The sequence below is a fragment of the Nicotiana sylvestris genome, chromosome 3 (assembly GCF_000393655.2).
Source record: "Nicotiana sylvestris chromosome 3, ASM39365v2, whole genome shotgun sequence".
Lineage (NCBI taxonomy): Eukaryota > Viridiplantae > Streptophyta > Magnoliopsida > Solanales > Solanaceae > Nicotiana > Nicotiana sylvestris.
The window spans coordinates 192,000,171-192,027,166 of NC_091059.1; the positions used below are offsets into that span (position 1 = coordinate 192,000,171).

Genomic DNA, 26,996 nt, shown 5'->3' on the forward strand with positions numbered 1-26,996 from the left:
ATGCGTATTTCTTTGTAATTTTCCATCTAACGAACTGGTCATGGTTTAAATTACGCATGACACATACATTTTTAATTCTTTTGGAGCGATTGTCGCGTAAAACAAAAATCACGTGCTCACAATGTGCTCCTATTTGTGGGGGCAACGTACGCACGAGGTGACGAGAGTCTGTGCGTAGCTACTATTATGTTTAAGTCCGGGTAGTCTAGGACTCAAAAGCATGTTATACTTGTGATATTTGTAATCTTTTTGACAGTTTGAATTGCTTAAACCACATCGAATTAGTAAATGAATTTCTAAAAAGATTAAACTTCATTTTCTTAAATTGTTAAAAGAGAATTGGTTTTTCTTTGGATAATTGTTCCATATCCAAAGATATGGATATGTGTAGCTTCTTGATTGACTATCTGTGTGTGTTTAAATTTCGGAACGGGCCGAACGCCTCGGTTGATTCAATAGATGCATATATAGTTCTCGTCATTCGACCCTCTGGCAGTGCACAGTTTAAATTTTGTTGGATCGGGTCGTACGTCCTTGGCATGATTTGTGCTTGCTTGTATCGCTTGCCTTGAAACTTATTGAAGTTGTTATTGCCTCTTCACGGCTTGAGAATATTTGTATATATAATGAAAAGGAATTTGGAATTTCCTATAAAAGAAATGATTGCTTATTTGCTTCATTCCATTGAATTATAATCATGTTTATAAAAATCCCCGATTTATTATATTATTGAGATAACATTATTGGACCACTAGACAGTGTCGAAGTCGATCTCTCGTCTCTACTTTTTCGAGATTAGACGGGATACTCATTGGGTACACATTATTTTCGTAGTCATACTACACTTCTATGCATTTTTGTTGCACAAGCACATGTATCTCTAGTGGCCTAGTGGGCGTAGCAGCTGGTCGATTCGGAGACTTAGGTGAATTGCACTTCTCGAGACGACCCGCAGCCAACAAAGTCTCTTTCAGATTATTGTATTTACTTTCTGTCCAGTTTGTATTCCTGATGGTTGTTGTATTATTTTACTTCCTAGAGATAGCTCATGCACTTGTAACACCGGGTTCTGTGATGTCTATGGAATTTTTCAGTATTTTAAGATTGTTAACAGTATCATTATTTATTCAGTGAAATAAATTATTTATTGTTTAATGCTTAAAAGAAATGATTTCAAAAATATCAAAACAAGAAATTACTAGTTATTCGGTGTTGGCTTGCCTGACAGCGATGTCTGGCACCATCACGACCCTTAGTGGATTTTGGGTCGTGACATTGTACATAGTGAGTAACAATTTAGAATATCTATTCAATTCAAATTTTATAATTTTTGATACGCACTTCGTAATATATCACACAAGATATTCTAAACCACTTTACCTCTTTACTTGAATTTTCTTTTATGTCAAGGGAATTTAACAACTTATACATAATTAAAGAAATTTAGTTTTCCTCTATTTGTAAATATAATTTTCAAATGAAGAAGATTTACTTGAGTCCCTATTCTTTAACCTTGCTCCGTCACTAAATATATTCGTGCGTCGCAAGAACATAGAGAATAATCTATATCTATATTATTATAAAAGACAAATATTCTAACACTAAATGTTAACGAAAAAAATATTCTTGACATATTGATAGACTTTTATGCCCTAAATTATTTCTTTAAAGAAGCAATATGATATTGGATAAAATTGTAGTATTGAGTATAATTCTTTTAGGACTCTACTTCATCACTCTGAACATGCTTGCTATAGAGGATAGAGTTTCTAATTCTTCTTGGACATCAACACCTCAACACCAACTTTCCTTGTACAAGGTAGAATCCTAATTCTTTCCTTCTAAAGATTTCAAGTTTATGATACAAGTTAAGGAGTGTCTCCACTCCTTCTTTGTTTTAAGGAGTGTCTCTACTATTATATCACTCATAAATATAAATGTTTTACTACTAATATTTTTTAAGTCTTTCTCGGGTTTGATGAGTAAGAATCTAACGGGAAAAAGATGAACACATGCAGTCTGAATATTCTATGGGAATTGAGTGAAAATTTAAATGGCCCGAAATTAATTACTATATCTTTTAGTTCCTATCACATTAATTTATTTAATTAAAATATTTTTATTTTATTTATACAAAATATTTTTAACAGATCTTAAATCCAAAAGGGTGACTCTTAATTTCTAAAGAAGTGGTTGTTGCAAAGTGCCTCTTCCCAAAGTTGTCTTAATTAGTTATAAAACTGATTCATTTTTTAACCGACTCCTAAAGGCATTATAAATATTTGGTACTATTCCAAACCAAACATAATAATCGTTTTGAATTCCTTCTTCTTCTCACTACTATCTTTTACAACTCATAAAAAAATCTGGGAGAAAATTTGAGTTAATTGTTGAAATTCGACTTTCATTGGTTTTGTAAAATCCAGGAAAAATTTTGCTACCATTCCTGTAACAATATAATTGAAATACTCAAATTTCTTAAGAACAGTAATTACCCTATCAAATCAAGTATATTTCATAGTACTATATTTTGCAATCTATTTTGAATATCTATGTGCGTGTTATTATTATCGTGCAATGCATGTTCATAGAGACTAGTAGTATATTAAAAGCATGAAACCTCTTAGCAAAAGGTTCGCCTTTTTTACCATTTAAAAATATATTTCCCACTAGACAAAATTATAATTTTAAGTTATGTTCCTAATATTTAGGACTTTGTTATCAGTTAAATATTTGTTTATTAAATTTTTCCTTATTTAACTAGGTAATAGATCTTAATATTTGGTATTATTAATCCCACTTTAATTAAGGTTCTCCAAACGTATGTACCTGTTGACATCACGACTCAAAGTAGTCTCCTTTTGATTTTGGCATCTTACTTAAATATTTGTTGGCTTTGAATTTCTGAACTCTAATAACGCGGTTAAGAAACTAATTAAATTTTATTGTAATAAAATGATGCCTGATTTTTTATACGTTAAAATTGATTTTGTATTAAATAAAATATAATTTAATTATTTTTCTAATATTAAGAGTTTAGAGTTAACTTAAATTTTCAAGTAAACTATTAGATCAATTTTTATCTTTTGAACATAAAACTAGTATTTGATATACTTATAGTTAATCATAATTATAAATAAAATTAAATATTTTAAAACTTTGGATGAGCTAATATTACGAATTTGAATTAGTAAAACTATTTTCTCTAATATTGAAAACAAATAATCAAGTCTTTGAACTAAACAAAAAAATGTCTTTGAAGCACTGTAGAGATACAAGCAGAAGCACAAAGCAACAGTGGTAAGGAATTGGAGGCAGTAGACAATGAAGATAATGATCATGTTCAAGTAGCTAACAAGTTTGCAATATTACAAGGGATGGAGGAAGAGGAAGAACCTATTAATCAATTGGCAATGGTGACAGATAATGCAGCAACAAGCAGTACAACACTTCATAACCAAGCATCTACAAAGCAAAAACCAAAAAATATGGTCAATAATGAGGGAAAGTTAAATCCTGCAGCACAAGTTTTTCATCCTAAATCATCGGGGATTAGCTCGACTAATGATCTAGTCAATGGAAATGAGGCATCAAAAGCAAAAAACGATACTGCACAATGGGTAGAAAGAAGTTTCAAGAATAAAACATGAGAAGGAATAGTGAAGATCAATAAACCATGCCAGGAAATCCCATCACAAGATACATTAGTGAACAAGGTACTTAATAAAACTCCAAATTCTCAAGCAGAAGGGTCAAAATCAGCTACATTTAAAGAAAGAGTGAAAGGCTGTGGAGGCAGGCTATGGGATACACAAAGGGAATACGATTCAGAGGAGAACGAAGTACCACAAGGAGCACAAGCTGATGAGGAACCAAATGAGAAGGACAAAGAAGAAGATGAGCAAAGTGTAAATGGAGAGCCCCATGCCAATGACAACAACACAACTGAAATCACAGAAATTAGAAACTATGAAGGAAGAGGCCCAGAGGTAAATGATCCTGGAGTAATAGAAGATGATCAAATTCAGATATCACTAGAAGACCCACAAGAACACAACACAACAGAGAAGGAGAAACAACCAAGACATAAAACAGAAATATTAAATATTACTGTTACATTGGAGAAAAATCAGTTGCAGCTGTTAAAAAGAGGAGAAGAGAAGGCCTTGGTCCCTAAAAGGAATGCATTTGGAGCTACATCAGGAGGTAAGGAAGACAATGAAGAAGGAGAAGAACCTGGTAAATTAGGATACGACATGGATCAATAATCAACTACACAACACCTTATGAATGCGGCAAGGTAAGGTGACTTATCACCTACGCAAGTGGAAAAGGCAAAATCAGCAGCAAAAGGTAAGAAGAAGCAACAAAAAGATAATTTTGCAGTACCAAAAGCTGGGGTGCACACAAGGAGAACGCTAACTAAATCCAACAATCAGTAATGAATGCTCTCATTTGGAATATAAGGTCAGTCAACACACAGCAGGCCTTTGAAAGGTTGACAAAAATGCACAGGAAAAATCACTATGAATTTGTAGGATTAATGGAGCCAAAGCAACAAGCAAAAAAATGAAAAGGTACAGAAACAAGATAGGACATGCACAAGCAATTTCAAATGTTTCCAACAAGATCTGGGCATTCATAGATGAGGTATTTGAGGTAACTGTCATGTACAATATGGTGCAACAATTAACACTACGATTGGTTCATACTGAATCGCATGTGGAGTTTGTTCTAACTTTGATATATGCTAAATGTGATGCAATTGAGAGGATAGAATTATGGGATTCATTATATGAAATGGCAAGGGATATGAATGCACCATGGCTAGTAGGGGGAGATTTCAATGTAATATGGGATGAAGAAGAGAAGTTTGGGGGTTACATGTGTCATTGAATGAAATTGATGATTTTCGACACTGCGTCAACACTTGCAATCTCTTCGATCTTGGATTTAAAGGTAGCATATTCACATGGTGGAATGGGAGAGCAGAGGAAGACTGTATATTCAAAAGGCTAGACAGATGTTTGGCCAATTTACAATTCCAACAAACATTTCCGGGAATAGAGGTGCAACATTTATCAAAGACTGGTTCCGATCATAGTCCAATGTATCTGAAGTGTGATATTGAGACTCCACCAATAAAAAAGCCTTTTAAGTTCTTGAATTTTTGGGTGGAACATGCAACTTTTAAAGATGTGGTGAGAGAGAACTGGACAGCTGATTTCAGTGCAAATCCTTTTATTATTTATAATCACAAGTTAAAAAAATTAAAGAAAGCCCTTTCATTGTGGAGTAAGGCTACGTTTGGAAATATTTTCCAAAAGATAGCAAGCATGGAGGAGGTAGTGATGGTTCACGAAGCAGAATTTGAAGCAAATCCTACAGGGATGAACAGGGAATGGCTACAAAAGGTTCAGGCAGAATTGATCAAATGTCTTGCACTAGAGGAGAAATTTTGGCAACAAAAGGCGGGCATGACTTGGTTCAAGGAAGGGGATAGGAATACTAATTTATTCCACGCACAAGTGAGAGGTAGGAGGAAGAGACTTCATCTTAACAGAATTCAAGATAGTGGAGGAACATGGATTGAAGAAGAAAAAGAAATTGCAGAAGAGGCTATCAGATTTTATGAGGAACAGTTCACACAAACAGCTTCTCCTTCTTTATTTGAGATTGTAGACCATGTTCCTACTCTGATGAACAATGAACAGAATGCAGAATTGATTAAGCAGCCAACAAAAGAGGAGGTTAAAGAGGCAGTATTTGGACTTAATGGTGATAGTGCTGGAGGGCCAGATGGTATGACAGGCAAGCTATATCATTCTTGTTGGGACATAATAGGGGATGACCTGTTCAACATGGTGAGGGCTTTTTTCAATGGTCATGAGCTACCAAAGTGTGTAACACACACAAATCTAGTTCTGATACCAAAGAAAAAAGAAGTTACCACTTTTTCTGATCTAAGACCAATAAGCCTCAGTAATTTTTCAAATAAGGTTATATCGAGGGTCGTACATGAAAGGCTAGTGAAATTTCTCCCAAATCTGATATCGGAGGAACAGTCAGGTTTTGTTAAGGGCAGGAATATAGTAGAAAACATCCTTCTAACTCAGGAGATAGTCACTGACATTAGGCTTAGAACTAAGGCTGGACCTAATGTCATACTGAAGCTAGATATGACCAAAGCTTATGATAGATTATCCTGGCTATTCCTAACAAAAGTAATGAGAAAGATGGGATTCACATAAAGGTTGATAGGGATTGCCTTTGGATTAGTTTCAAACAATTGGTATTCTATTCTAATCAATGGTCAAGCTCATTGTTTCTTTAAATCCTCAAGGGGAGTAAAACAAGGTGATCCTGTATCTCCAACTTTGTTTATCTTGGCAGCAGAAGCATTATCTAGGGGCCTCAATGCACTTCATACTAACTGTATTTTTGTAGATTTGAATGCCAAAGTGGAGTCCAAAGATCAATCATTTGGCGTATGCAGATGACATGATTATTTTTTATCATCTGATGAAACTTCTCTGATGCTGATTATGCAAGTGTTGAATGCATATGAAAATGCATCTGGACAGCTTATTAACAAGACCAAATCAGCTGTGTACCTGCATCATTTAACACACATGGATGTGGTCAGCAAGGTGGAAAGGATCACAGGCATTCATAGGAATGAATTTCCTATCACATACCTAGGTTGTCCTATTTTTTATGCAAGGAGAAAGCTGGAATACTATCATCCCCTAATTACTAAGGTAATGGACAAAATGCAATCCTGCAGGGAAAATTATTATCAGTAGGGGGAAGGGCAGTTCTCATATCCCATGTACTGCAAAGCATGCCTATGCATCTACTATCAGTTGTAAACCCTCCAAAATATGTGATAAATAGGTTGCACAAATTGTTTGCTCAGTTTTTCTGGAGCAGCTCTGTAGGAGGAACTAGTAGGCATTGAGCTTTATGGAATACCTTATGCATGCCAGTTGAGGAAGGAGGAATAGTTTTCAGGTCACTGCATGATGTAACAAAGGCATTATTCAGCAAGTTGTGGTGGAATTTCAGAACAAAACCAAGCCTATGGAGCTCTTTCGTATGTCAGAAATACTGTAAGAAAATGAATTCAGTAGTTGTTCCATGGAAAAGGGGGTCTCATATTTGGAGAAAAATGCTGGAATGCAGAAATCTTATTGAACTTCAAATCTTTTGGCAAACAAAAAAGGGATCCTCACTTTTTTGGTTTGAAAATTGGACAGGTCTTGGGGCACTATATTTTTTAGTTCCTCAGGACTTTGGTATAGATGAAACAGTACAAAATGTACATGAGGTTACCTTAGATGGTGGGTGGGATGTGGACATGCTATTTGAAATGCTTCCTGAAGACTTAGCAGTACACATTCTAGAGAAAATCAAACCACTTTCACCTCAGCAGGTTCTTGACGTGCCTTGTTGGATGCTGGAAACAAGAGGATATTTCAGTGTTAAGTCAGCATGGGATTATACGAGAAGAAGAGACGAACCAAGAACAGCTTATAGAATGATTTGGGTAAAGGGACTGCCTTTTAAAATAGCATTTTTCATATGGAAAGTGTGGAAAGCAAAGTTACCTTTAGATGATTTCTTGAAAAAGGTAGGCTACTGCATGCCATCAAAATGCTGGTGTTGTGTACATCCTGATGAGGAATCTCTTCAGCATTTGTTTTTTAGATCAGAAACTGCAAAGACAACTTGGAAGTATTTTCTATCGAGGGCAGGAATAGCTGTGGAAGGACTTATATTGCACCAAGCAATCACAAAATGTTGGACTGCAAATGTTTGCTTAAGGCTCAAACCGGTAATGCAAGCAGTCCCTTCATGCGTAGTATGGGAACTCTGGAAAAGAAGAAATAGTATGAAGTATGGTGATGCTGCGACAACTAGCAGGGTGATTTATCAAGTTTCATCAAATCTCCAGGCATTGGAGAAAGTGAGAAAGCCTGGGATGGACATGGTACCTCACAAATGGAAAGACCTTCTAGCCATGATGGAAAATTTCACTCCTAAACTTAAAGTTATCAAAGTCATGTGGGAACTTCCAAGTACAGGATGGCTAAAGGTTAATACAGACGGGGCATCGAGGGGAAATCCAGGCAGGAGCTCAATAGGTTTTTGTATAAGAAATGAAAATGGTGACATAGTCAAGTCAGTAGGGAGGTAGATTGAGGAGACAACAAACACAATAGTTGAAGCGAAGGTCATGGTAGAAGCAATAAGGTTCTGCAGATTTCAACAATACTCTCATGTATGGATTCAAACGGACTCAATGTTATTAAAAAGATAATGGATGGGATTTGGAAACCACCATGGATCATATCTGAGCAGGTAGAGGAAATGATGCAACTAATGATTGGGGGCAATTACACAGTTACTCATATTTATAGAGAGGGCAACAAGTTGGCTGATCATTTGGCTAATTATGCTTTAGATCATGGAGAAATAGAATGCCAACAATTCTGGCATCTAGATGCACAAGGAAGGAGGTTGGTTAATGAAGATAAGATGTAATGTCCAAGTCTAAGGGTAAAGGTGGACAGAAGATAAGAAGCAAAGAGAATAGAAATAGCAGGAGGCATGTCAACTTAATCGACTATCAAATCCTAAGGGAGGAGGTTGTCTCTAGCGCGCAGGTACAACTATGCTATATTAAAGAACAAAAACATTCCAGTAAACAAGATGGGCACGTGATATTATGCTCAGTAAAAGATAACAATTCTATTGGAATCTGCACAAGCACGCTAGGGAATTGGCATGGAGGGATGCGAAAAACCTTTCATGTAAGTACATGGTTTATTCTGAAAAGCGAGAAGCATGTCTCTTGGTCTGGGATGCGCATTCGAGCAAAAAAATTGCAGGAAGGGATGAACAAAGCACAAGCATGGAGGGTAGCAAATGCTGCAACCAGAGCAACTGGGGAACATGCATGCTCACACATAGAAGAGCACGTTGGAAGGTAAAACATGCTGGACATAGATGATTTTGATACTTGAGCATGCAATACTTTAGCTCAAGTCAAGAAATGGTAGAGTGTGTCCATGGAATTTTGCACGCTGGAATTGATTCCATCGAATTTGGAGATACACGCATGGCCTAAGCATGGATTGGAAAGTGGTCCAGCAAGAGCATGGGGTCTTGACAACAAAAATGAGGACATATTTTAATGGGAGTGCTTTAAGCATGTTGTGCATCTTGATACACGCATGGAAATGGAAGCTTTCAAAACAAAATATGTGGGGGTGTGTCTTTTAGGAAGACATTTTAAATTATAAAATGGATACACGCATGTTCTCAAATGGAAGCGCATGTTTTCAAATGCAACACATACTGGACAATGAAATTGGAATGTGCGACTTTGATAGTGCATGCTTTCTCACATTAATGGAGATGGCATATGCATGGGGCGAGATTCACCTAGAAGAAAGGGGGTCAGACTGGATGAGCGAGTGCCTATGCTGCGAATATATGGGGAATGGGATTGATCCGTTCCTGGAGCTTCACATTTCTGGAGCGTCACATTAATGGAGATGGCAAAATTGATCTTCAATAACATTATCAGTCCATATATGATACCAATGTAGAGATCCGTTCTCAATATTGGTAATAGATATTATGTAATAGTCATAGTTAATTTTCCACAGCACAAGACAACCTTAAATTATGTATGTTTTGTTTTGTTTAGATTTATATATATAATAAAACTAGCCCTAGGCGATTGCCTAGCGGATTAAAAAAAAACTAGTTAAAAAGCCAATTTAATTTTTCTCAAATTTAACATACAAGTAAGATTAAGTTTCAAGTTGATAAAACACTTAGGATAAAAAAAAATCTATTAGAAAAGCATAGGGTGAAAAAGTATATTAAATAATAGAGTAAAATCGGTTATAATCAATGTTGGCCCAACTAAAGGTTAGTTTTGAAGAGTGACAAAGGAACTCAGGCATGAACCAGGTCCATCCATCAGGTCCATCTCTCAGGTGCACAAAAATGGGCAGATTCGAGCATGTGGGATGCACGTGAAAGAGATAAGCTTAACTTGGTATATTTAATATCTCATGATCGAAAATGTTGCATAATTGATAAGGAGAAGGACTCCTTAATCAAAGAGAATACTATCCAGGATAGGGAAGGAGTTAGAAGTTGAAATCAACTAGAATTCTTTCACCAAGGAAGAGTTGCATCAGAACTCTAGTTATTTCTTCATCTACTAACTCTATAAATTGCAGGATGTTCTCATATTATAAGTGTTGCACAAAAACGCAGAAGTTAAACGTGAATTGAGAGCAAAATAACAAGGCTTTTTGCAAGCAGTTCGTGTGTGATTCAAGTGTGCAAACCTGAAGCTACATGAACCAGATTAAAGAACCAGCTCCATAAAGAGTCTTATGTGTCTTTTTTTATTTCTAGTTCAATTGTAGTAGGCATTTTCATATTGTATCTTTCAGCTTTATCTAGAAGCAATTGTAATAGGTACTTTGAGTATTCAAGTTAGAGTTAACTTGAAATTATCGCAACAGTTAGAGGCTCGTTGCTACAACAGGATTAGAGGTAATCCTTAGGTTTAAAAAAAGTTTTGTAAATGCTATTTTGGCTCAGTAATTTAGTGAAGTGTTGGGGAAAATCCTACTGAGTAGTAGGTCATGATTTTTTCACTTTTTAAGCCGGGTGTTTTTCACGTAAAAATACGTGTATTCTTTACTTTCTACATTTATTATTCCGCAACAGTAGTAGAAAGAACACATAAAAGAACCAGGTCTTTCCATTATCAGTTTAAGCGAAATATTGGTCACCACACAAATCATTCCCCCCCTCTTGTGTGGTATTGAAGTATAAAACATCAATTGGTGTCTGAGCAGGTTATCCTTGAAGAGGCTAACACCTTAGGAACATATCAAGATGAGCGCACCGCCTGGAAACTGGGAAGGACAATCCACTGATAGGCCTCCACTCTTTATTGGCCAGTACTACTCTTGGTGGAAAAACAGGATAAGAGATCACATCATCGGAGAAGACTATGAGCTATGGGACATTGTCACTGATGGTTTCCTGGCTACCATGAAGAAGAATGTTGAAGGAGTAGATGTGCCAAAAACAAGAGCTGACTGCAATGCTGTAGACTTGAGGAAATGGGAAAAGAATGCTAAGGCCAAGAAATGGCTTGTGTGTGGACTTGGTCCAGACGAGTACAGTAGGATTCAAAGCTGTACCACTGCTAAGGAAATCTGAGACACCTTGCAAGTGGCTCAAGAAAGAACACCTCAAGTGAAGAAGTCCAAAGGAACACTGTTGTATTCTCAATATGAAAATTTTACCATAAAGGAAGGGAAAGCCATCCAAGAGATGTATACAAGGTTCACCACACTGACAAATGAACTTAAGTCTCTTGGAAGGGTTATTCTTGAAGAAGACAAAGTTGAGAAGATTTTGACAAGGGTTCTGCCAGTCTCTTGGGAAAGCAAAATCACTGCTATTCAGGAATCAAAGAACATTGTCACTCTTAAGTTGGATGAGCTAATTGGAAATCTCACTACCTATGAACTTAGAAGGCAAACAATGAAGATGGATGAACACAAGAAGGAAAGGAGCCTGGCATTCAGAATCACTGAAGGTGCTGATCTAGAGGAGGATGAAATGACCATGATCACAAAGGACTTCAAGAAGTACCTAATGAGAGTAAAGGGTCCTTCAAGAAGCGAAAGCTACAACATACCAAGGGTTCCTAAAAAACAAACCAATGAGGGGTGTTACAAGTGTGGGAAGATTGATCACCACTTCAAAAACTGCCCTCAATGGGAAATTGAATGGAAGAAGAAAAGAGCTGAACGAAGGAACAGGTTCAACCCAAGAAGAACAAAGGATCAACAAAGGCTATGGTTGTTGCCTGGGTAGAAAGCTCAAATGAGGACTCAAAGGGTGAAGATGAAGATGAACAAGCACTTATGGTAATTGGAGAATCCGATGAGGAATCTGAGGTAAGTATAATTCATCTCAAAGACAAGATTAAATTTTTGTCTAAAGAAAGGCTGTCTGAGTTACTCCTAGATTTCATTGATGAATCTGAGGATCTAAATAATGAAAAGGAACAACTATCTAAGGAGTGTGTGATTTTGAAAGCTAAGTGCAAAAATCTGGGACTTAGGGCTAGTAAAAGTGAAAGTAAAAATGCTGAGTTAAAGAACCAGGTTCATGAACTTGACACCAATGTCCTAGAGCTTAGATCTGAAAATCTAAAATTGAAATTAGGAACTGGTAAAAAGAAATTTGATCACACACAACTCACTTTAGAAGAAAATATAGAAAAAATGAAAGATGAGTTGTACAAAAGAGATGAGCAGATAAGAGTCCTAAAGGAGGATTGGCATCATGAATTGTAAACAACAATGAAAAATAACAACTGCAGACAACATTATAGGCATGAGTTTGTGATTATAAAATAATTTTTAGAGCCTATAAAGGAGGTTTTTACAAATATGTTGTGGTGAGTTCAATTGTGGTTGTCGCAAGGTGTAAATGTATCCACCGGTTTCTAGAGGAAAACATGATAATATGCAGAAGTGTGACAACCGAATAAGGTGGGTACTTGGGGAAAAAAATCAGTTCTGTTTGTTTGAAACTTCATATTAAAATGGCTACTATCATTGTCGCTGAAAAATCTATTGATATTCTTGGCTAAATTTTAAGGTTTGTTAAAAAAAATTAATCTAACTTGACTTGTTGAAACTTATTTTAGTGTTCGATCTATCTTGACTTGTAAGTGATGGGCAATAATATTTGTTTTTACAGGCTGCACTTCAGAATCGTCAAAATTCCAGAGAAACAACAGATGATGCATTTAGGGTTGTATTTGGAAAGGAGCAGCCTGGTCGGGTTAGATGCTATGGTAGATCAGTGACGATGAGCTTTCTGAAAAAAGATGAAGAAATCACCAAGCTTAAACAAAAGCAAGCCAACGAAATAACTTCCCTGAAGGAAGAAATGAAGGAAATGATGAGAGAAGAAATGCGATGTTTTTTTAATCAATTAGTGAAAAACAACCCTGTACTGAATTTTCATGATATACACGAGTGTGTTAGATCTAATATTCCTTCACCCATTGATGCAAGTAGTGCATGAGCTATGAGAGGACATAATCTACTATATTCTTCTGGCTCAACTCATACCTCGAGTCTTGAAAAGGTATTTATATTTCACCAAATAGTATTATGGTTGGGGTAAATTTGATCGGATAGTATAACGAAGATACAATATTGATAATATTTATAAGTAGAGGGGTATATTTCCCTTGTTATTAAATTAAGTGATTATTGTGATTATAGAAGGAGATAGGTAAAATGTATATTAATTTATATTTTTGTGTCGCGATCCTAAACCTAGATCCGATCGTGATAGTGTCTCTCGTGAAGACAAGGCCAGCTGACAAAACATCCAATTCATTTTTAATAATTAAAATAACACAATTTAAGCCATTAACATGATTAAATCCCAAAAGAAACAGTGAAACAGTACAATTTACGAAACAAACGCAGCCCGACATCGGGGTGTCACAAGTTATGAGCATCTAAACATGTGTCTAAGAGTTTGAAAGAGTTTATACAGTCAATTACAGAACTAGAAACAAATAGGAGGGAGAAACACTGGGCTACGAACGCCGAGCAGCTACCTAGTGCACTCCGAATGGCCTACTGGAGCAATCAACCCTTACTGGCGGGACCTGAAGCTCCTGAATCTGCACACAGGGTGAAGAGAGTAAAGTGAGTACTCTTACTCAGTGAGTAATAACAATAAATGAAGACTGAGCGATAAGAAATCACGTAAAAATACAACAATATGCTATAAAGAAGCAGTGAAAAAAACCAATAAAATGCAATAAATAGTGAAATCTTATAAAAACACCTTGGTTCAGAATAAGCTTCTTTAAAATACCTTTTTAACAGTTAAACAAGTAAATGAAAAGCAACTAGAAAAGATAAACACATAAAATCCGCCCCTCGGGCACAGTATCAACAGAACCTGCCCCTCGGTCAATAACATGAAATAGCACCAGCCCCTCGGGCTATATCACATATCACACTGGGTACCTACGCTCATTGGGGGTGTACAGACTCCGAAAGGGGCCCCTTACGGCCCAAGCACAATATCAAGCCATCTCGTGGCAAAATCAATAGGCTATCGGCCTCAAATCAAGCCACCTTGTGGCGTACAATCTCAGGCTCTCGGCCTCATAATCATAAATCAGTGTATCACTGCTGCGACATGCAGCCCGACCCAAAAGTATCCTCACAGCACAGGCCCTCGGCCTTACTTAGTCAGAATCTCATAAGCCACTCGGGCAACAGTAAAACATGATGTTCAGCCCAAGATATCATTTAAAATATCAAAACAGGTAAAGATGGATGAATTGTGAAAACAGTAGAATATAGCATGACTGAGTACGGATATAAAATAAACAGTAAGGATATAACAGTAAAAATTCCCTAAGGGTCTAAAACAATTGGCACGATGCCCAAATATGGCATTCAGCCCAAAACATGATTATAGCAAATAGCTTTCAATCAAATACGCGGTAAAACAGTTATTCGGGATGGACTAAGTCACAATCCCCAACGGTGCACGATCCCACGCTCGTCATCTAGGGTTTGCGTCACCTCAACATAGCACAACGATGTGTAATTCACGATTTCATACCCTCAGGACAATATTTACAATCATTACTCATCTCTACCCCGTCCAAACTCTAGCTCGTGATGTCTTTGCCCCTCGAATCGGCCTCAACTCGCATCGAATCTATCCAAAATCAGAATCACAACGTCAAAATATGCTAAGAGAACGAAGCCCATGCAAAAATAACCAATTTACAACATAAATCCCAAATTAACCAAAACCTTACCCCCGGGCCCACATCTCGGAATTCGATAAAATTTACACAAATTGATTCCTTATCTCTCCACGAGTTCATACATATCAAAAGTCCCAAAATCCGACCACAAATGTCCCTCAAATCCTCAAGTCAAGGTCTCTAATACCAAGCCCTAATCCCCAATTTTTAACCCTTAATTTCCATTAATTTCAAGCCAAATCAGTGAAATAATGTCATAAGATCGATTATTAGGTTCAAAAATCTTACCTCCAGACATTATCCCTTGAATCCTTCTACAAAATGGCTTCCCCAAGCTCAAACCCGAATAAAAATGGTGAAGAAATAGCTCAAAATCGCGAAGGAAATCTTTTATACCTTTTGGTCCAGGCTTTTTGTACCTGCAACCCAAATCTCGCTCCTGCGGTCTAGAGGACCACACCTGCAGTTTTCACTTAAGTCCTCAATTTCCGCATCTGCGATGCACAATCCGTACCTGCGCCATCGCATGTGCGGCTCCTTAACCGCTTCTGCGGTTCCTGCCTTACTTGGCTCCTTCCGCTTCTGCGACTGATCTTCCGCATCTGCGGGGGTCGCACCTACGGCCTCCCAACCGCAGATGCAGTTATGACAGCAATCCTACAACTTCAGCTGCCATTTTCAAATTCTTATCCTTCCGTCAACCATCTGAAATCACCCCAAGGCCCCCGGGACCTCAACCAAAAGCACAAACAAGTCACATACCATCATCCAAACTTATACCAATCTTCAAAATACCTCAAACAACATCAAATCAACCAAAACACATCGGATTCAAGCCTACGGTTCTCAAAATCTTCCGAATTACGCTTTTGATCAAAAAGTCTATCAAACCACGTCCGAATGACCTGAAACTTTGCACACATATCGCAAATGATGCAACGGACCTACTGCAATTGCCGAAATTCCATTCGCCCCTATATCAAAATCTCAACTATCAACCGGAAACGCCAAAATTCCAACTTCGCCAATTCAAGCCTAAATCTACTCCGGGCCTCCAAAACTCGTTCTGATCATGCTCCTAAGTCTCAAATCATCAGCCTGAAGCTATCCGAACCATCAAAATTCACATCCGAGCCCTATTTCACATAAGTCAACATCCGGTTGACTTTTTCAACTTAAGCTCACTTAACAGAGACTAAGTGTCTCAAACCTTATCAAAACCTTTCCGAACCCGAGCCAACCAACCCGATAACACATAGTACCGATAAACAAAATAATAAGAAGTAGAAATGGAGGAAATTGAGCGCTAACTCATGAGACGACTGGCCGGGTCGTCACATTTTGCTTCTCTTTCACTTGTATATCTTTTTTGTGTTTGACATTGTTATGCTATTGTTGTGAAATAAAATATCATTAGTTCTTAGTAAGATATAACCAATGGATATTATATATTTGTTTCTTTCTAATTTTTAATTTATTTTGAATGTGTAGGAAAATATGGGTGATGCAATTGAAAATGGTGGCCACAAAACAATTTGATCCATTAAAGTGAATGGTAAAGATCTTTTGAACAATTGTAATGTTAATTTTTATTTTGTATTGATACTATAAATATGAATACATTTGGTTTTGTAGAGGTCTTTGCTGGTGAACCTCCTCTTGAACCATAGTGCTTTATTACTATAGATAGTACGCAAAGTATGTTTCTTTGTTGAAGTTTATTTCAAGTATGTGGATTTGAATTATTTTTATTCTGTTACTTATTATCTAACTTAATGCTTGAGATTACTATTTATTTATATATATATATATATATGGGGTGGACAGATATTAATGTAAACAAATATAATTTGTTAACCACAAAATTGTGGCTAATACAAATATTTAAAAAATTACTTCGTGGTGTAGATAAAATTGCCACGCTTAGAAAGTGTGGCCATAGGGATTGTCAACTTGATGTTGTTAATGATAAATGTTGCTCTAGAAGCCACACTTTAAAAGCGTAGTCTATAACGTGACAAAGATCACGCTTCAAATGTGTAGCCTTATGCCATAAAAGCGTGGCTATATGAGAAAATATAAGTGTGGCCTTTGTACCTTATCAGCCACACTTTTAAAGCGTGGCTTCTAAGACAACACCCACAAAGCGTGGCCAATAGTCAAAGATTACGGCAGTTTAGGCCACCCCAAAAAGCGTTGTCTAAAGCCGTAAAGCCTTTGATCAAATGCTACACTTCTTTGCATCTTAGGCCACACTTCTCAGGGGTGGTTATAGGTCTAAAATGTTGTAGTGATTTGTATGGTTTGCAATAAAAAAAATCCTTTAAATGACTAGTTAATCTTGATAAATTAATTGTGCAATATGTAATTCATGACCAAAGATTTTAGTGTTATTTAATACATATTCAACTTTTCTTTTCCTTCCTTCCGTTTTTTTTTTTTTTTGGTCGAATCTTCCTTCCGTTTAGACCTCAAGAACTTCAGAAAATGTAATGTTGAGAAATATATAAAATGAAATCATATTCAGTTCATGTTTTCATAATAAAGTTTTGATAATCCTTGCGCTTTGGAACGTTGAACCGTTTTTCAAGTATCAAAATATTACTTCATCTAAGCAAAAATACTGGAAAAAAGATAAATGGAAGAAAGATTTTAAATTTTTTGAGATAAGAATAATAGGCTATTTTATTTCTCGTAAGTTGTAACGAATGTTCTGATATTAGCATAATAGATTGTGCTACCTCTTTCCAGATGTTGTGGCAATTTCGTTTATAATGAGGTCTTACCGAACGCAAAAATATTAAAAAGAAGAAAAAATAAAAGCTTAAATTTGAGCAAAATATAACTTAAGAATGATTAAAAAGTTAAGGGAGATAATACAAGTAGTTAAAATTGTCACATCATGTTATTTAGAGCCCGAATCATAGGCTCAAAACCACATAACACTTTAGGTGTTTGGATTCGACAAAAACCATAAAGAACAAGTAATTAATCAAAGCCAGCTCTTTATCAGTTAGCTGTCAGTTGATCACTTTCTTGATATTTTAATTAACACACAAAATCACACGCATTACTATCCTTTAATTTATTGACATCATAAGCAAGTCATCAAAAGCTTCAATATTAGTAAGGCACAGGGACAGCTTTTGGTAAGGCCTCAATGGGAATTGTCTGAAACTTGCAATCAACTGATAACAATTGGTTCTCCTCCATTGTTATTGTTTTGATTATCTGAAGCAGAATATGTTCATACTCTTCTCCATCCTTCCACCCATGAATCTCTGCTTTTACCAGTTCACGATTTTCATTTATTAATTTCCAGACCGGAAAATCTTTCCTTGGCATTACAAAATCTTCCTTTTTGAGTTTCAAGCTGGGGCAGAAATCACCTGCTCCATCACCAAGATAAATCATTCTTTTCTTCCCTTCCGTAGCCAGAGAAGCTTGTATTCTTTCTATAATGAGGCCCTGTTTTGTTTATTAACAAAGAAACCCATCCATTAGAATATATTAATTGTTTATAAATCCAAATATTATACATATAAAAGATTAAAAGAAAAATATAAAGAGAAATTTTGCTGGCCATAGGCTTGATATGAGAGTACTATACTACATTATCAAAAGAGAAATTCTGTATTTCAGCATATTCGAAAAACATTAGGAAAACTACTACTCTAGTACCATCTAACATGCAAGTCGGAAACTAGCTTGGGCCATAAAAAGAAAGTTATGAGATTAGAATCAGATGTTTACACCAAAATCATATTAATTTACCACGATCATAATTAATTAATAACAGTATATGTAAAAACACGTGTTTTAACATCGTTGAATTTGTGTAGACATCGAGTAAGATTAAGTTTTTTGTTGTGTTTTACCTTGCACATGTTGGGAGGACAAAGACTGCAACCGTGAGATGAAGTGTGAAAATCATGGTAAGGTTGGATTCTAAGTTTTCCTTCCTCATCAATATATCCTGGGTTTGAGTTGATCTCTGAGAAGCAATCCATTATTCCCAGATGCTTCAATATTGTCTCGATGTAGAAAATATTTGCATCACTTACTACCCTCAAATCACAACTGAAAATAACAAGCATTGCATTTAATGTCTTGAGTCACTATTTTAAAAAAAAAAAAAAACACAGAGGAAATATATGCCAATAAAAATACTGAAGTTTAGAGATCTACATACCCTAAAGCATGAGCCTCTTTAATGGCTGGTACTACGCGGGGAATTATTGGTGCCCGTTTAAGTACTTCTTCAATGTCCGCAATAGTTTTGCCTTGTGCATGAAGCTCCTTCATCATCTTGTCCTGTAATTTGTGTGAAAGCCGGAAAATTAGGAAAAATCAAACTAATAAATGCAAGACACGTTATCTTACATGAGCATATTGTGTCATTTGAAATTGTAACATCGGTTAAACTATTTGATTTGATCGATACACCCGAATTCACGTCATTAAATTGAACATAATAGACTGTGTAAATATGAAAAGAAAAACCAACCATGACAGAATTCCAGGGCATGGTAGGGAGAAGTTGATTGAACAAATCAGTAGCACCTAACTCATCCACCACCCAATTATCGCTGTCCAAATCGATAATCGTCTTGTCGAAGTCAAAAACTACAACGATTCCGGCCATTTTTCAGTTTTTAAAGAGAATGAAAGGAAAAAAAGAGAAAAATTCCTTCTTCCTAGTATTTTCTTTGGGTTCAAAACAGAAACAGTTGTTTGAGCTTGAAGTGATAGAAAACCTGGAGAAGAAGGGCTTTATATAGGGGGAAAAGAGTTGTAAAGGTTTGTTCATTTTTGAATTAGGAAACGGAGAAAAAGATGCCAAGGAATATTACGTTTTTCAGTTTGTGGTACGTTAAAGCAAAGCCATTCAAATCCCTTTTTGCAGTTTTGTTTCTTTCCAGAAAAGTCATTACCGTTCTGCTACTTTTATCTTTTGGCAAATATTAGCCGTTTGATTTTCTAGACACGGGATTCGAACGGATCATCGTACGGCTAAAAGCTAGGTTTTTCTTTTGGTACTATATACGTTGGTTTTGATTAGCGCGGCGATTAAGGGAAAATTAAGCGTGGGGAATAAGAGAGAATATTCGAGTATGAGGAACTTAATTCTCCAATTTAGGATGGAATATTCTGTTTTTGGGTTCCAACTGCGATTCTTCTCTGCGGCTCATCTTTTTAAGGTGAAAAACTGCAAAGATCCCGTATCCGAGCTCCAGCGACTTTTCGGGTTTGATCCTTTTCGACAGCGGGTTTCCTCTTAAAAATTGTAAGATTTCTACCTTGCAATTGTTCAGTTTGTTGTACCACGGTAGAACTTGATGAATTTTGTATAGTTCTCTGCTTTTTCCCTATAATTCCACTACTACTGTCAGGGCTACACCAGTGGTAGCGGTGACAGCCCTCCTGCTTTTTGGGTCGTGGTATATTCTGTATTTTCAGGGAAGTTCGCGAACTTGTCGAAGACAAGTTGGGCGCACAAGCACTAGCAAAGGAGAGCAATCTGAGCGAGCGTCATCAAAGGGCGGTGGGAAGCGGTGCGTGAGCGTATAACTACACCAAGTAAAGCCAGTCAACACAGGTTTGGTTCTCGGGAGTTGGTACCTCCCATTCTACGGTTTCCCTTTTGGTGTTTAGCTAAATTGTTGTCCCTTTAGTTCACAATAGTTCAATCATTCTACAAGTGTACTTGTAGTGACTTGTTTCCTTCTAGTTTGATTCGTTGGCCGTTGGGCACTGGCGAGCCCTTTTTAGATTGGCAGTAGGGGTAAGTGGCTGCAGTCTGGGATGGTAGATTAAGGGCATGTCCTCGTGTGGGGCAGAGTGTGGGACCAGGGTCAGGGTGTGGGACGGGATGCATGGGAGGTAGAAGGGGCAAGGGAGCCTATAGGTTGAGAATCGGGTCATGGAACATAGGTTCGCTCCATAGAGTTGGCAAAGATCCTCCAGAAGAGGAAGATTAATATAGCATGTGTCCAGGAGACTAGGTGGTTTGGATCGAGGGCGAGAACCGCGGATGGGTATAAGTTGTGATACTCTGGAGTCCACAGGGGTAAGAAAAGAGTGGGTATCCTGGTTGATAGCCATCTTAGAGAGTCGGTGGTTGAGGTCAAGAGGGTGAATGATAGACTAATGACTATTAAATTGGTGGTGGGTGAGTGTACTTTAAATGTCGTTAGTGCGTACGCGCCGCAAGTTGGCTTGGATGAGGAGATTAAAAGGCGCTTTTGGGAGGGGTTGGATGACATCGTTCGTAGCATTCCACCTTCCGAGAGGTTATTCATAGGAGGAGATTTCAATGGTCATATTGTGTCGTCCGCAGGTGGTTATACTGAGGTGCATGGCGGCTTTGGTTTTGGGGAACGGAACGGAGGGGGCACTTCGTTGCTGGACTTTGCCAAGGCATTCGATCTAGTGATTGCAAACTCAAGTTTTCCGGAGCGGGATGAGCATTTGGTTACTTACCAAAGTTTGGCGGCGAAGACTCAGATTGACTATCTTCTCCTCCGGAGATGCGACAGAAGGTGGTGCGAGGATTGCAAAGTTATCCTAGGTGAGACCCTTGCAACGCAACATAGGTTTTTGGTGATGGGCATTGATATTACGATAAAGAGGAAGAAGAGGTCAGTACGAGGCCGCCCGAGGATTAGGTGGGGCGCCTTGACTGAGGATAAAGCTCAGGAGTTGGTAGGAACGTTATCGGCAATGGGAGCTTGGAGAAGTAGTGGGGACGCAAACACTATGTGGTCGACGACGACAGACAGCATAAGGAAGGCGGCGACAGAGGTGTTAGGTATATCTTTTGGACGCACTGGTGGCCACAAAGGAGACTGGTGGTGGAATGCCGGTGTCCAAGGTAAAGTGGAAGCGAAGAAGACGGCTTACCTGCGACTAGTAGGGAGTACTGGCGAGGAGGAGAAGACAACGAACAGAGAGAGATATATGATTGCTAGGAAGGAGGCAAAGATGGCAGTAACGGAGGCTAAGGCAGCAGCTTTTGCTCGTCTGTATGAGGAACTAGGGAACAAAGGCGGGGAGAAGAAGTTATTCCGACTCGCTAAGGTGAGAGAGAGGGCGGCTCGGGATCTGGACCAAGTGAGGTGTATAAAAGATGATGACGACAAAGTTTTGACGGGGGAGGACCAGATTAAGAGGAGATGGCAGTCCTATTTTCATAGACTTCTAAATGAAGAAGGGGATCAGGATATTACAATAGGTGAATTGAGGAATGCGGACAGCACCCATGAATTAAGTTATTGTAGGGACATTGAGGTCGATGAGGTCATGGAGGCAATGCGTAAGATGAGGAGGGGTAGAGCTACCGGGCCAGACAAAATTCCGGTTGAACTTTGGAGAGGTGTGGGTAGAGCAGGCTTGGAATGGCTCACTGGGTTGTTTAATGTTATATTCAAGACTAATAGGATGCCTGAAGAGTGGAGGTGGAGTACAATGGTTCCATTGTATAAGAATAAAGGTGATATCTTGAGCTGTAACAACTATAGGGGTATCAAATTACTGAGTCATACCATGAAAGTCTGGTAGAGAGTGGTTGAAATGAGAGTGCGAAGGACGGTGTCTATTTCAGACAACCAGTTCGGGTTCATACCGGGGCAATCTACCACAGAAGCTATCCACCTTATTAGGAGGATGGTGGAACAATACAGGGATAAGAAGAAGGATCTTCACATGGTGTTTATCGATCTAGAGAAAGCGCACGACAGGGTACCTAGGAAGGTCTTATGGAGCTGCTTAGAGGCTAAAGGGGTCCCAGTTGCATACATTAGGGTGATTAAAGACATGTATGATGGAGCTAAGACTCAGGTTAGGACAGTGGGAGGCGGCTCCAAGCATTTTCCGGTTGTTACAGGGTTGCACCAAGGGTCGGCGTTCAGCCCTTTCCTATTTGCCCTGGTGATGGATGCCATAACGCATAATATTCAAGGGGAGGTGCCATGGTGCATGCTATTTGCTGATGACATAGTCTTAATTGACGAGACCCGACGCGACGTCAGTGAGAGGCTAGAGGTTTGGAGACAGGCCCTTGAGTCTAAAGGGTTCAGATTGAGCAGGACGAAGACGGAATACCTCGAGTACAAATTTAGGGACGAGGCGACGGACGAGGGAGTAGAAGTAAGGCTTGAATCTCAAGTCATACCTAAGAGGGGTAGTTTCAAGTACCTTGGGTCAGTTATTCAGGGGACCGGGGAGATCGACGAGGATGTCACACACCGTATAGGGGTGGGGTGGATGAAGTGAAAGTTAGCGACGGGAGTCCTGTGTGACAAGAAAGTACCACCATTACTAAAAGGTAAGTTTTATAGAGCAGTAGTTAGACCTGCCATGTTGTATGGTACCGAGTGTTGGCCGGTTAAGAACCTACACATCAGAAGATGCAAGTAGCAGAGATGAGGATGTTGAGGTGGATGTGCGAGCATACAAGGATGGATAAGATTAGGAATGAAGATATTCGAGAGAGGGTGGGCGTGGCCCCAATAGAGGACAAGATGCGGGAAGCACGACTCAGATGGTTCGGGCACATTCAGAGGAGATACACTGATGCACCTGTGAGGAGGTGTGAGCGATTGGTGGTGGTGGGTACGAGGAGAGGTAGAGGGAGACCTAAGAAGTATTGGGGAGAGGTGATCAAGCAGGACATGGCGCGACTTAGGATTACTGAGGACATGGCCCTAGACAGGGAATTGTGGAGGTCGAACATTAAGGTTGAAGGTTAGGGGGAAGTTGTGAATATCTATACAACGCCCTAGAGTGAGACTAGCCCAGTCAAAGAGGGGCAGCTGTAAGCACGTGATTTTTGACCCTCCCCGGGAATTTTTACGTCCTTAAGCTTAAATATCTAATTTAGGACTAGTATAGCCATTTTAACTATTTTTACTTTATTTCGTTGCAAAAAGAAATTTCAAAAAATATATATATAAATTTTAGTTTATGTATCTCTCATAAACTTGAAAAATACAAAAAATTGTACTTTATTTTTGTACTTTATAATTTCGAAAATTACAAAAAAAATAAGTAAAATATAGTTCTATTAAGGTTTTATAGTCATTTTAACTTTGAAAAATACAAAAATATTACCTCATATTTTATCTTAATATTTAAAACGAAAATTACAAAAAAATAGTTTCATTAATATTTTGTAGCTATTTTAAATCTTGAAAAAATATTTAAAAAGATATAGTTTTGTTTAAATACTAGTCTTATTTTTGGTAGTTATTTTTCTTTCGTAGGACTAGTTAAGCAACGTGTTCCTATTTCTCGGGTCCGGGCAAAAGAATAATATTCGGGTTTAAACTACCCGATTTTAGGCCTAATTTTCGGACCTAGCCCATAATAAACCGTGTCCAGGACACGTGGGGAACCCCACCACGCGTGGGGGACAAATGCCTCGAACCCCACCACGCGTGGGGCTCATTTTTATGGGCATTGTGTTACAAAACACGGACAGAAGACCAAAGGAAAGGGGGACTTTTGGAAAAATTGAAAAAGAGGCTACTGTTGCTCTTTCTTCTTCAAGAGAAGAAGCAAAAACCCTACGGGAGACTACTGTTCACGCTTCTTCTTCAAGAAGAAGAAGAAGCAAATACCTAGCAGAACCCTACCCAAAAACCACCCCGTCACAACCCATCAGCCCTTCGACCACCGGACCCCCTCCCCACGCTCGAACACCCCCCGTCACGACCCCTCCGGTAAACCACCATTAACGACCCCTACTGTCGCAGCAAGGATGACCACCTGCAAACTATCACCTTCCCCCAGCTTCCCTCACGTCCGAAATAGTCGCACCACCACACCTCACTGCCCAAACACTACCCCGACGCCATAACCGAAGACCCTCATGAAAACCAGCAGAAAAACCACCTCCGTCAACCGCCATACCCTCACCTTCCCTCCGTCGACCCACCTCCAACCAGCTGACCCCACAGCATCTCGCCTGCATCGTCAACAAACACCCAAACCCCCACGTCCCAAGGAGAAGTCGACAAAGAACCAGTCCACCAAAACCTCCGACCACCCTCAACCATCGTCAAACAACCATCACCCCGTCGAGCCCATTGAACACCGTTTCCCTGTCGTTTCCTCACGCCCAGCAGTGGATCAAATGACCACTGAACACCGTCCAAACACCACTGCTTCAGCTATACTATCCAAACGCGACCACCAACCAGCCATGTTATCGTTGTTCTTTCACTGTTGTCGTGTAGTCCGTTGAGGTCGTCTTTGTTCGTCGAGGTCCGGCGCGTCGAGTTTGTCCGTTGAAGTCGATGTTGAGGTTCGGTCCATGGCTTTATGCGTTTCTGTTTATTCAGGTTAGTAAGCCTCGATGTATTGGATTAAAGAAATTTTACGTTCAATGTTTGAAGTTGCAATATATCAATTGATATGATAATTTTCTGCTTATGTTTCACCGTATGCATTTTAGTTCATTTTTGTGTTATGTTATTATTGTTTACTTGATGTCATTTGATTTAGTTGTATTAGTAGTCCCAAGACACAGTTTGACGTTGATTCGCTCGTCCCTTCATTGTCTTAGTTTACTTGGACAAAATTAGTATTAGTACCTGTTGTTGCTACGCCCGAAACACTCATTCGCTTAACTCCTTTTATCAAATCTTGACAAGTTATGAGATTGTAGTTGTAAAGAAGCCGTAAGGTTTAGCATTGTTAAAGGCGTAAAAATGGCACCCTTTTAAAATATAAAAAAAAATAATAAAAAAAAAGAAATAAAAAAATATAAATGATAATAAAAAAATAATAAGTAAAATGAGACGAGCCTCGCCAAATAAAAGGAACAAATTGCGGGGCCCTCTAAGTGTATATATTAAATACTTAGATTCCGGGACGGGTCGTTTAGCAAATTTCACGGCCCTCCCCAAAAATAATAATGCGCTAGTTGCTTTAGGCGCGCCTTTAATAACGTTATCTCCCTAAACTCGGGTGCACATTTATGTGACCCAAATCCAAATCTCAACGAAATCGAAATGTGCCTCTAATCACGGGTACATTGACTGTGACGTGGTATGAGATGCATTTCCATGACGTTGCAAATTCCTTTTAAAAAATAAGCATGAGATGAGCCTCGCCGAATAACAACACAAATCGTGGGGCCCTCAGTAAATACTTGTTTAAAATTACTTAGAATTCAGGAGGTTCGTGTAGCGAATTTCACGACCTCCGCGAAATAATAACGCGATAGTCTCTTTAGGCGCGTGTTTAATAATTTACTTTCTTAAGCTCGGGTGCGCATTTCATGCGACCCAAATCCAAATCTCAAAACATCAAATAAAATGCGTTCCGGATTGTGGGTGCATTTCATGTGACGCAGTCCAAAGACGTGTTTTAAGCGATGTTCACATTCTTGTAAAAACAATAATAATAAAGCGGTTAAAAGTTAAAATTGGCACATTGGTTCATAATTGTATTTTAAAATCAGATAAATAAGCCGAATATAACAGTTGAGCGACCGTGCTAGAACCACGGAACTCGGGAATGCCTAACACCTTCTCCCGGGTTAACAGAATTCCTTATCTAGATTTCTGGTACGCAGACTATAATATAGAGTCATTATTTTCCTCGATTCGGGATTAAAATTGGTGACTTGGGACACCCTAAATCTCCCAAGTGGCGACTCTGAAATAAATAAACCAATCCCGTTTCGATTGTCCTTTAATTGGAAAAAACTCCTGTTGCGCCCCATCGGGTGCGGAAAAAGGAGGTGTGACAGCTCTGGCGACTCTGCTGGGGATGACCCAGAACCCCTGGTTCAGGGTTAAGAATTCGAGCTTGGAATAATTGTTATTATTTGGCTTTATTTATTATCTAATTTTATTACATGTTTTGAGCCTAATGTGCTAAATGCTACTTTTACCGCTTTGATATTATTTGAACTGTACATATAAACTGTGCCGAAACCATTCACTTCTTACCTCCGGGGAGAAGCTCGCTGGTCGAGACTCCCTATTCTGTTAGTGTCAATACCTGAAATAAGAAAGAGGTCGGATAAGTTACAAAGCCGGACGATCCCGCGGGTCCCCGGTACGTAGCCCCCTCCTCGACTCGAGTTGTCCGCTCGAGTACACAGTCTAGAACA

General features: G+C 38.5%; 3 protein-coding genes across 3 annotated transcripts; 2 read left to right on the forward strand and 1 right to left on the reverse strand.

The window, feature by feature from the left end:
- Positions 1 to 11,595: 11,595 nt before the first annotated feature.
- LOC138888517 (uncharacterized) lies at positions 11,596 to 12,410 on the forward strand. Its single transcript, XM_070170390.1, has 2 exons — positions 11,596 to 11,751; positions 11,871 to 12,410. Exons 1-2 carry the CDS (start codon positions 11,596 to 11,598, stop codon positions 12,408 to 12,410), a joined length of 696 nt encoding a protein of 231 aa, XP_070026491.1.
- A 5,345-nt stretch (positions 12,411 to 17,755) lies between these two features.
- Positions 17,756 to 19,622, reverse strand: LOC104246610 (inorganic pyrophosphatase 1-like). Its single transcript, XM_009802454.2, has 4 exons — positions 19,380 to 19,622; positions 19,065 to 19,186; positions 18,751 to 18,952; positions 17,756 to 18,340 (listed from the first exon to the last, which is right to left on the reverse strand). Exons 1-4 carry the CDS (start codon positions 19,515 to 19,517, stop codon positions 17,996 to 17,998), a joined length of 807 nt encoding a protein of 268 aa, XP_009800756.1. The 5' UTR covers positions 19,518 to 19,622; the 3' UTR covers positions 17,756 to 17,995.
- Positions 19,623 to 21,022: 1,400 nt separating this feature from the next.
- Positions 21,023 to 22,376, forward strand: LOC138888518 (uncharacterized). The gene is made up of 2 exons (XM_070170391.1): positions 21,023 to 22,202; positions 22,312 to 22,376. Exons 1-2 carry the CDS (start codon positions 21,023 to 21,025, stop codon positions 22,374 to 22,376), a joined length of 1,245 nt encoding a protein of 414 aa, XP_070026492.1.
- Positions 22,377 to 26,996: the final 4,620 nt, after the last annotated feature.

What these genes read in the sequence shown, in the direction of transcription:
- LOC138888518 (XM_070170391.1), top strand. Translation starts at nt 21,023, where the DNA reads ATGACTATTAAATTGGTGGTGGGTGAGTGTACTTTAAATGTCGTTAGT. An exon ending in AATGCGTAAGATGAGGAGGG is followed by an intron (nt 22,203 to 22,311) that starts GTAGAGCTACCG and finishes CAAGACTAATAG; the next exon opens with GATGCCTGAAGAGTGGAGGT.
- LOC138888517 (XM_070170390.1), top strand. Translation starts at nt 11,596, where the DNA reads ATGGATGAACACAAGAAGGAAAGGAGCCTGGCATTCAGAATCACTGAA. An exon ending in AAAGCTACAACATACCAAGG is followed by an intron (nt 11,752 to 11,870) that starts GTTCCTAAAAAA and finishes ACGAAGGAACAG; the next exon opens with GTTCAACCCAAGAAGAACAA.
- LOC104246610 (XM_009802454.2), bottom strand. Translation starts at nt 19,517, where the DNA reads ATGGCCGGAATCGTTGTAGTTTTTGACTTCGACAAGACGATTATCGAT. An exon ending in TGCCCTGGAATTCTGTCATG is followed by an intron (nt 19,187 to 19,379) that starts GTTGGTTTTTCT and finishes CACAAATTACAG; the next exon opens with GACAAGATGATGAAGGAGCT. An exon ending in GTCCTCCCAACATGTGCAAG is followed by an intron (nt 18,341 to 18,750) that starts GTAAAACACAAC and finishes TAAACAAAACAG; the next exon opens with GGCCTCATTATAGAAAGAAT.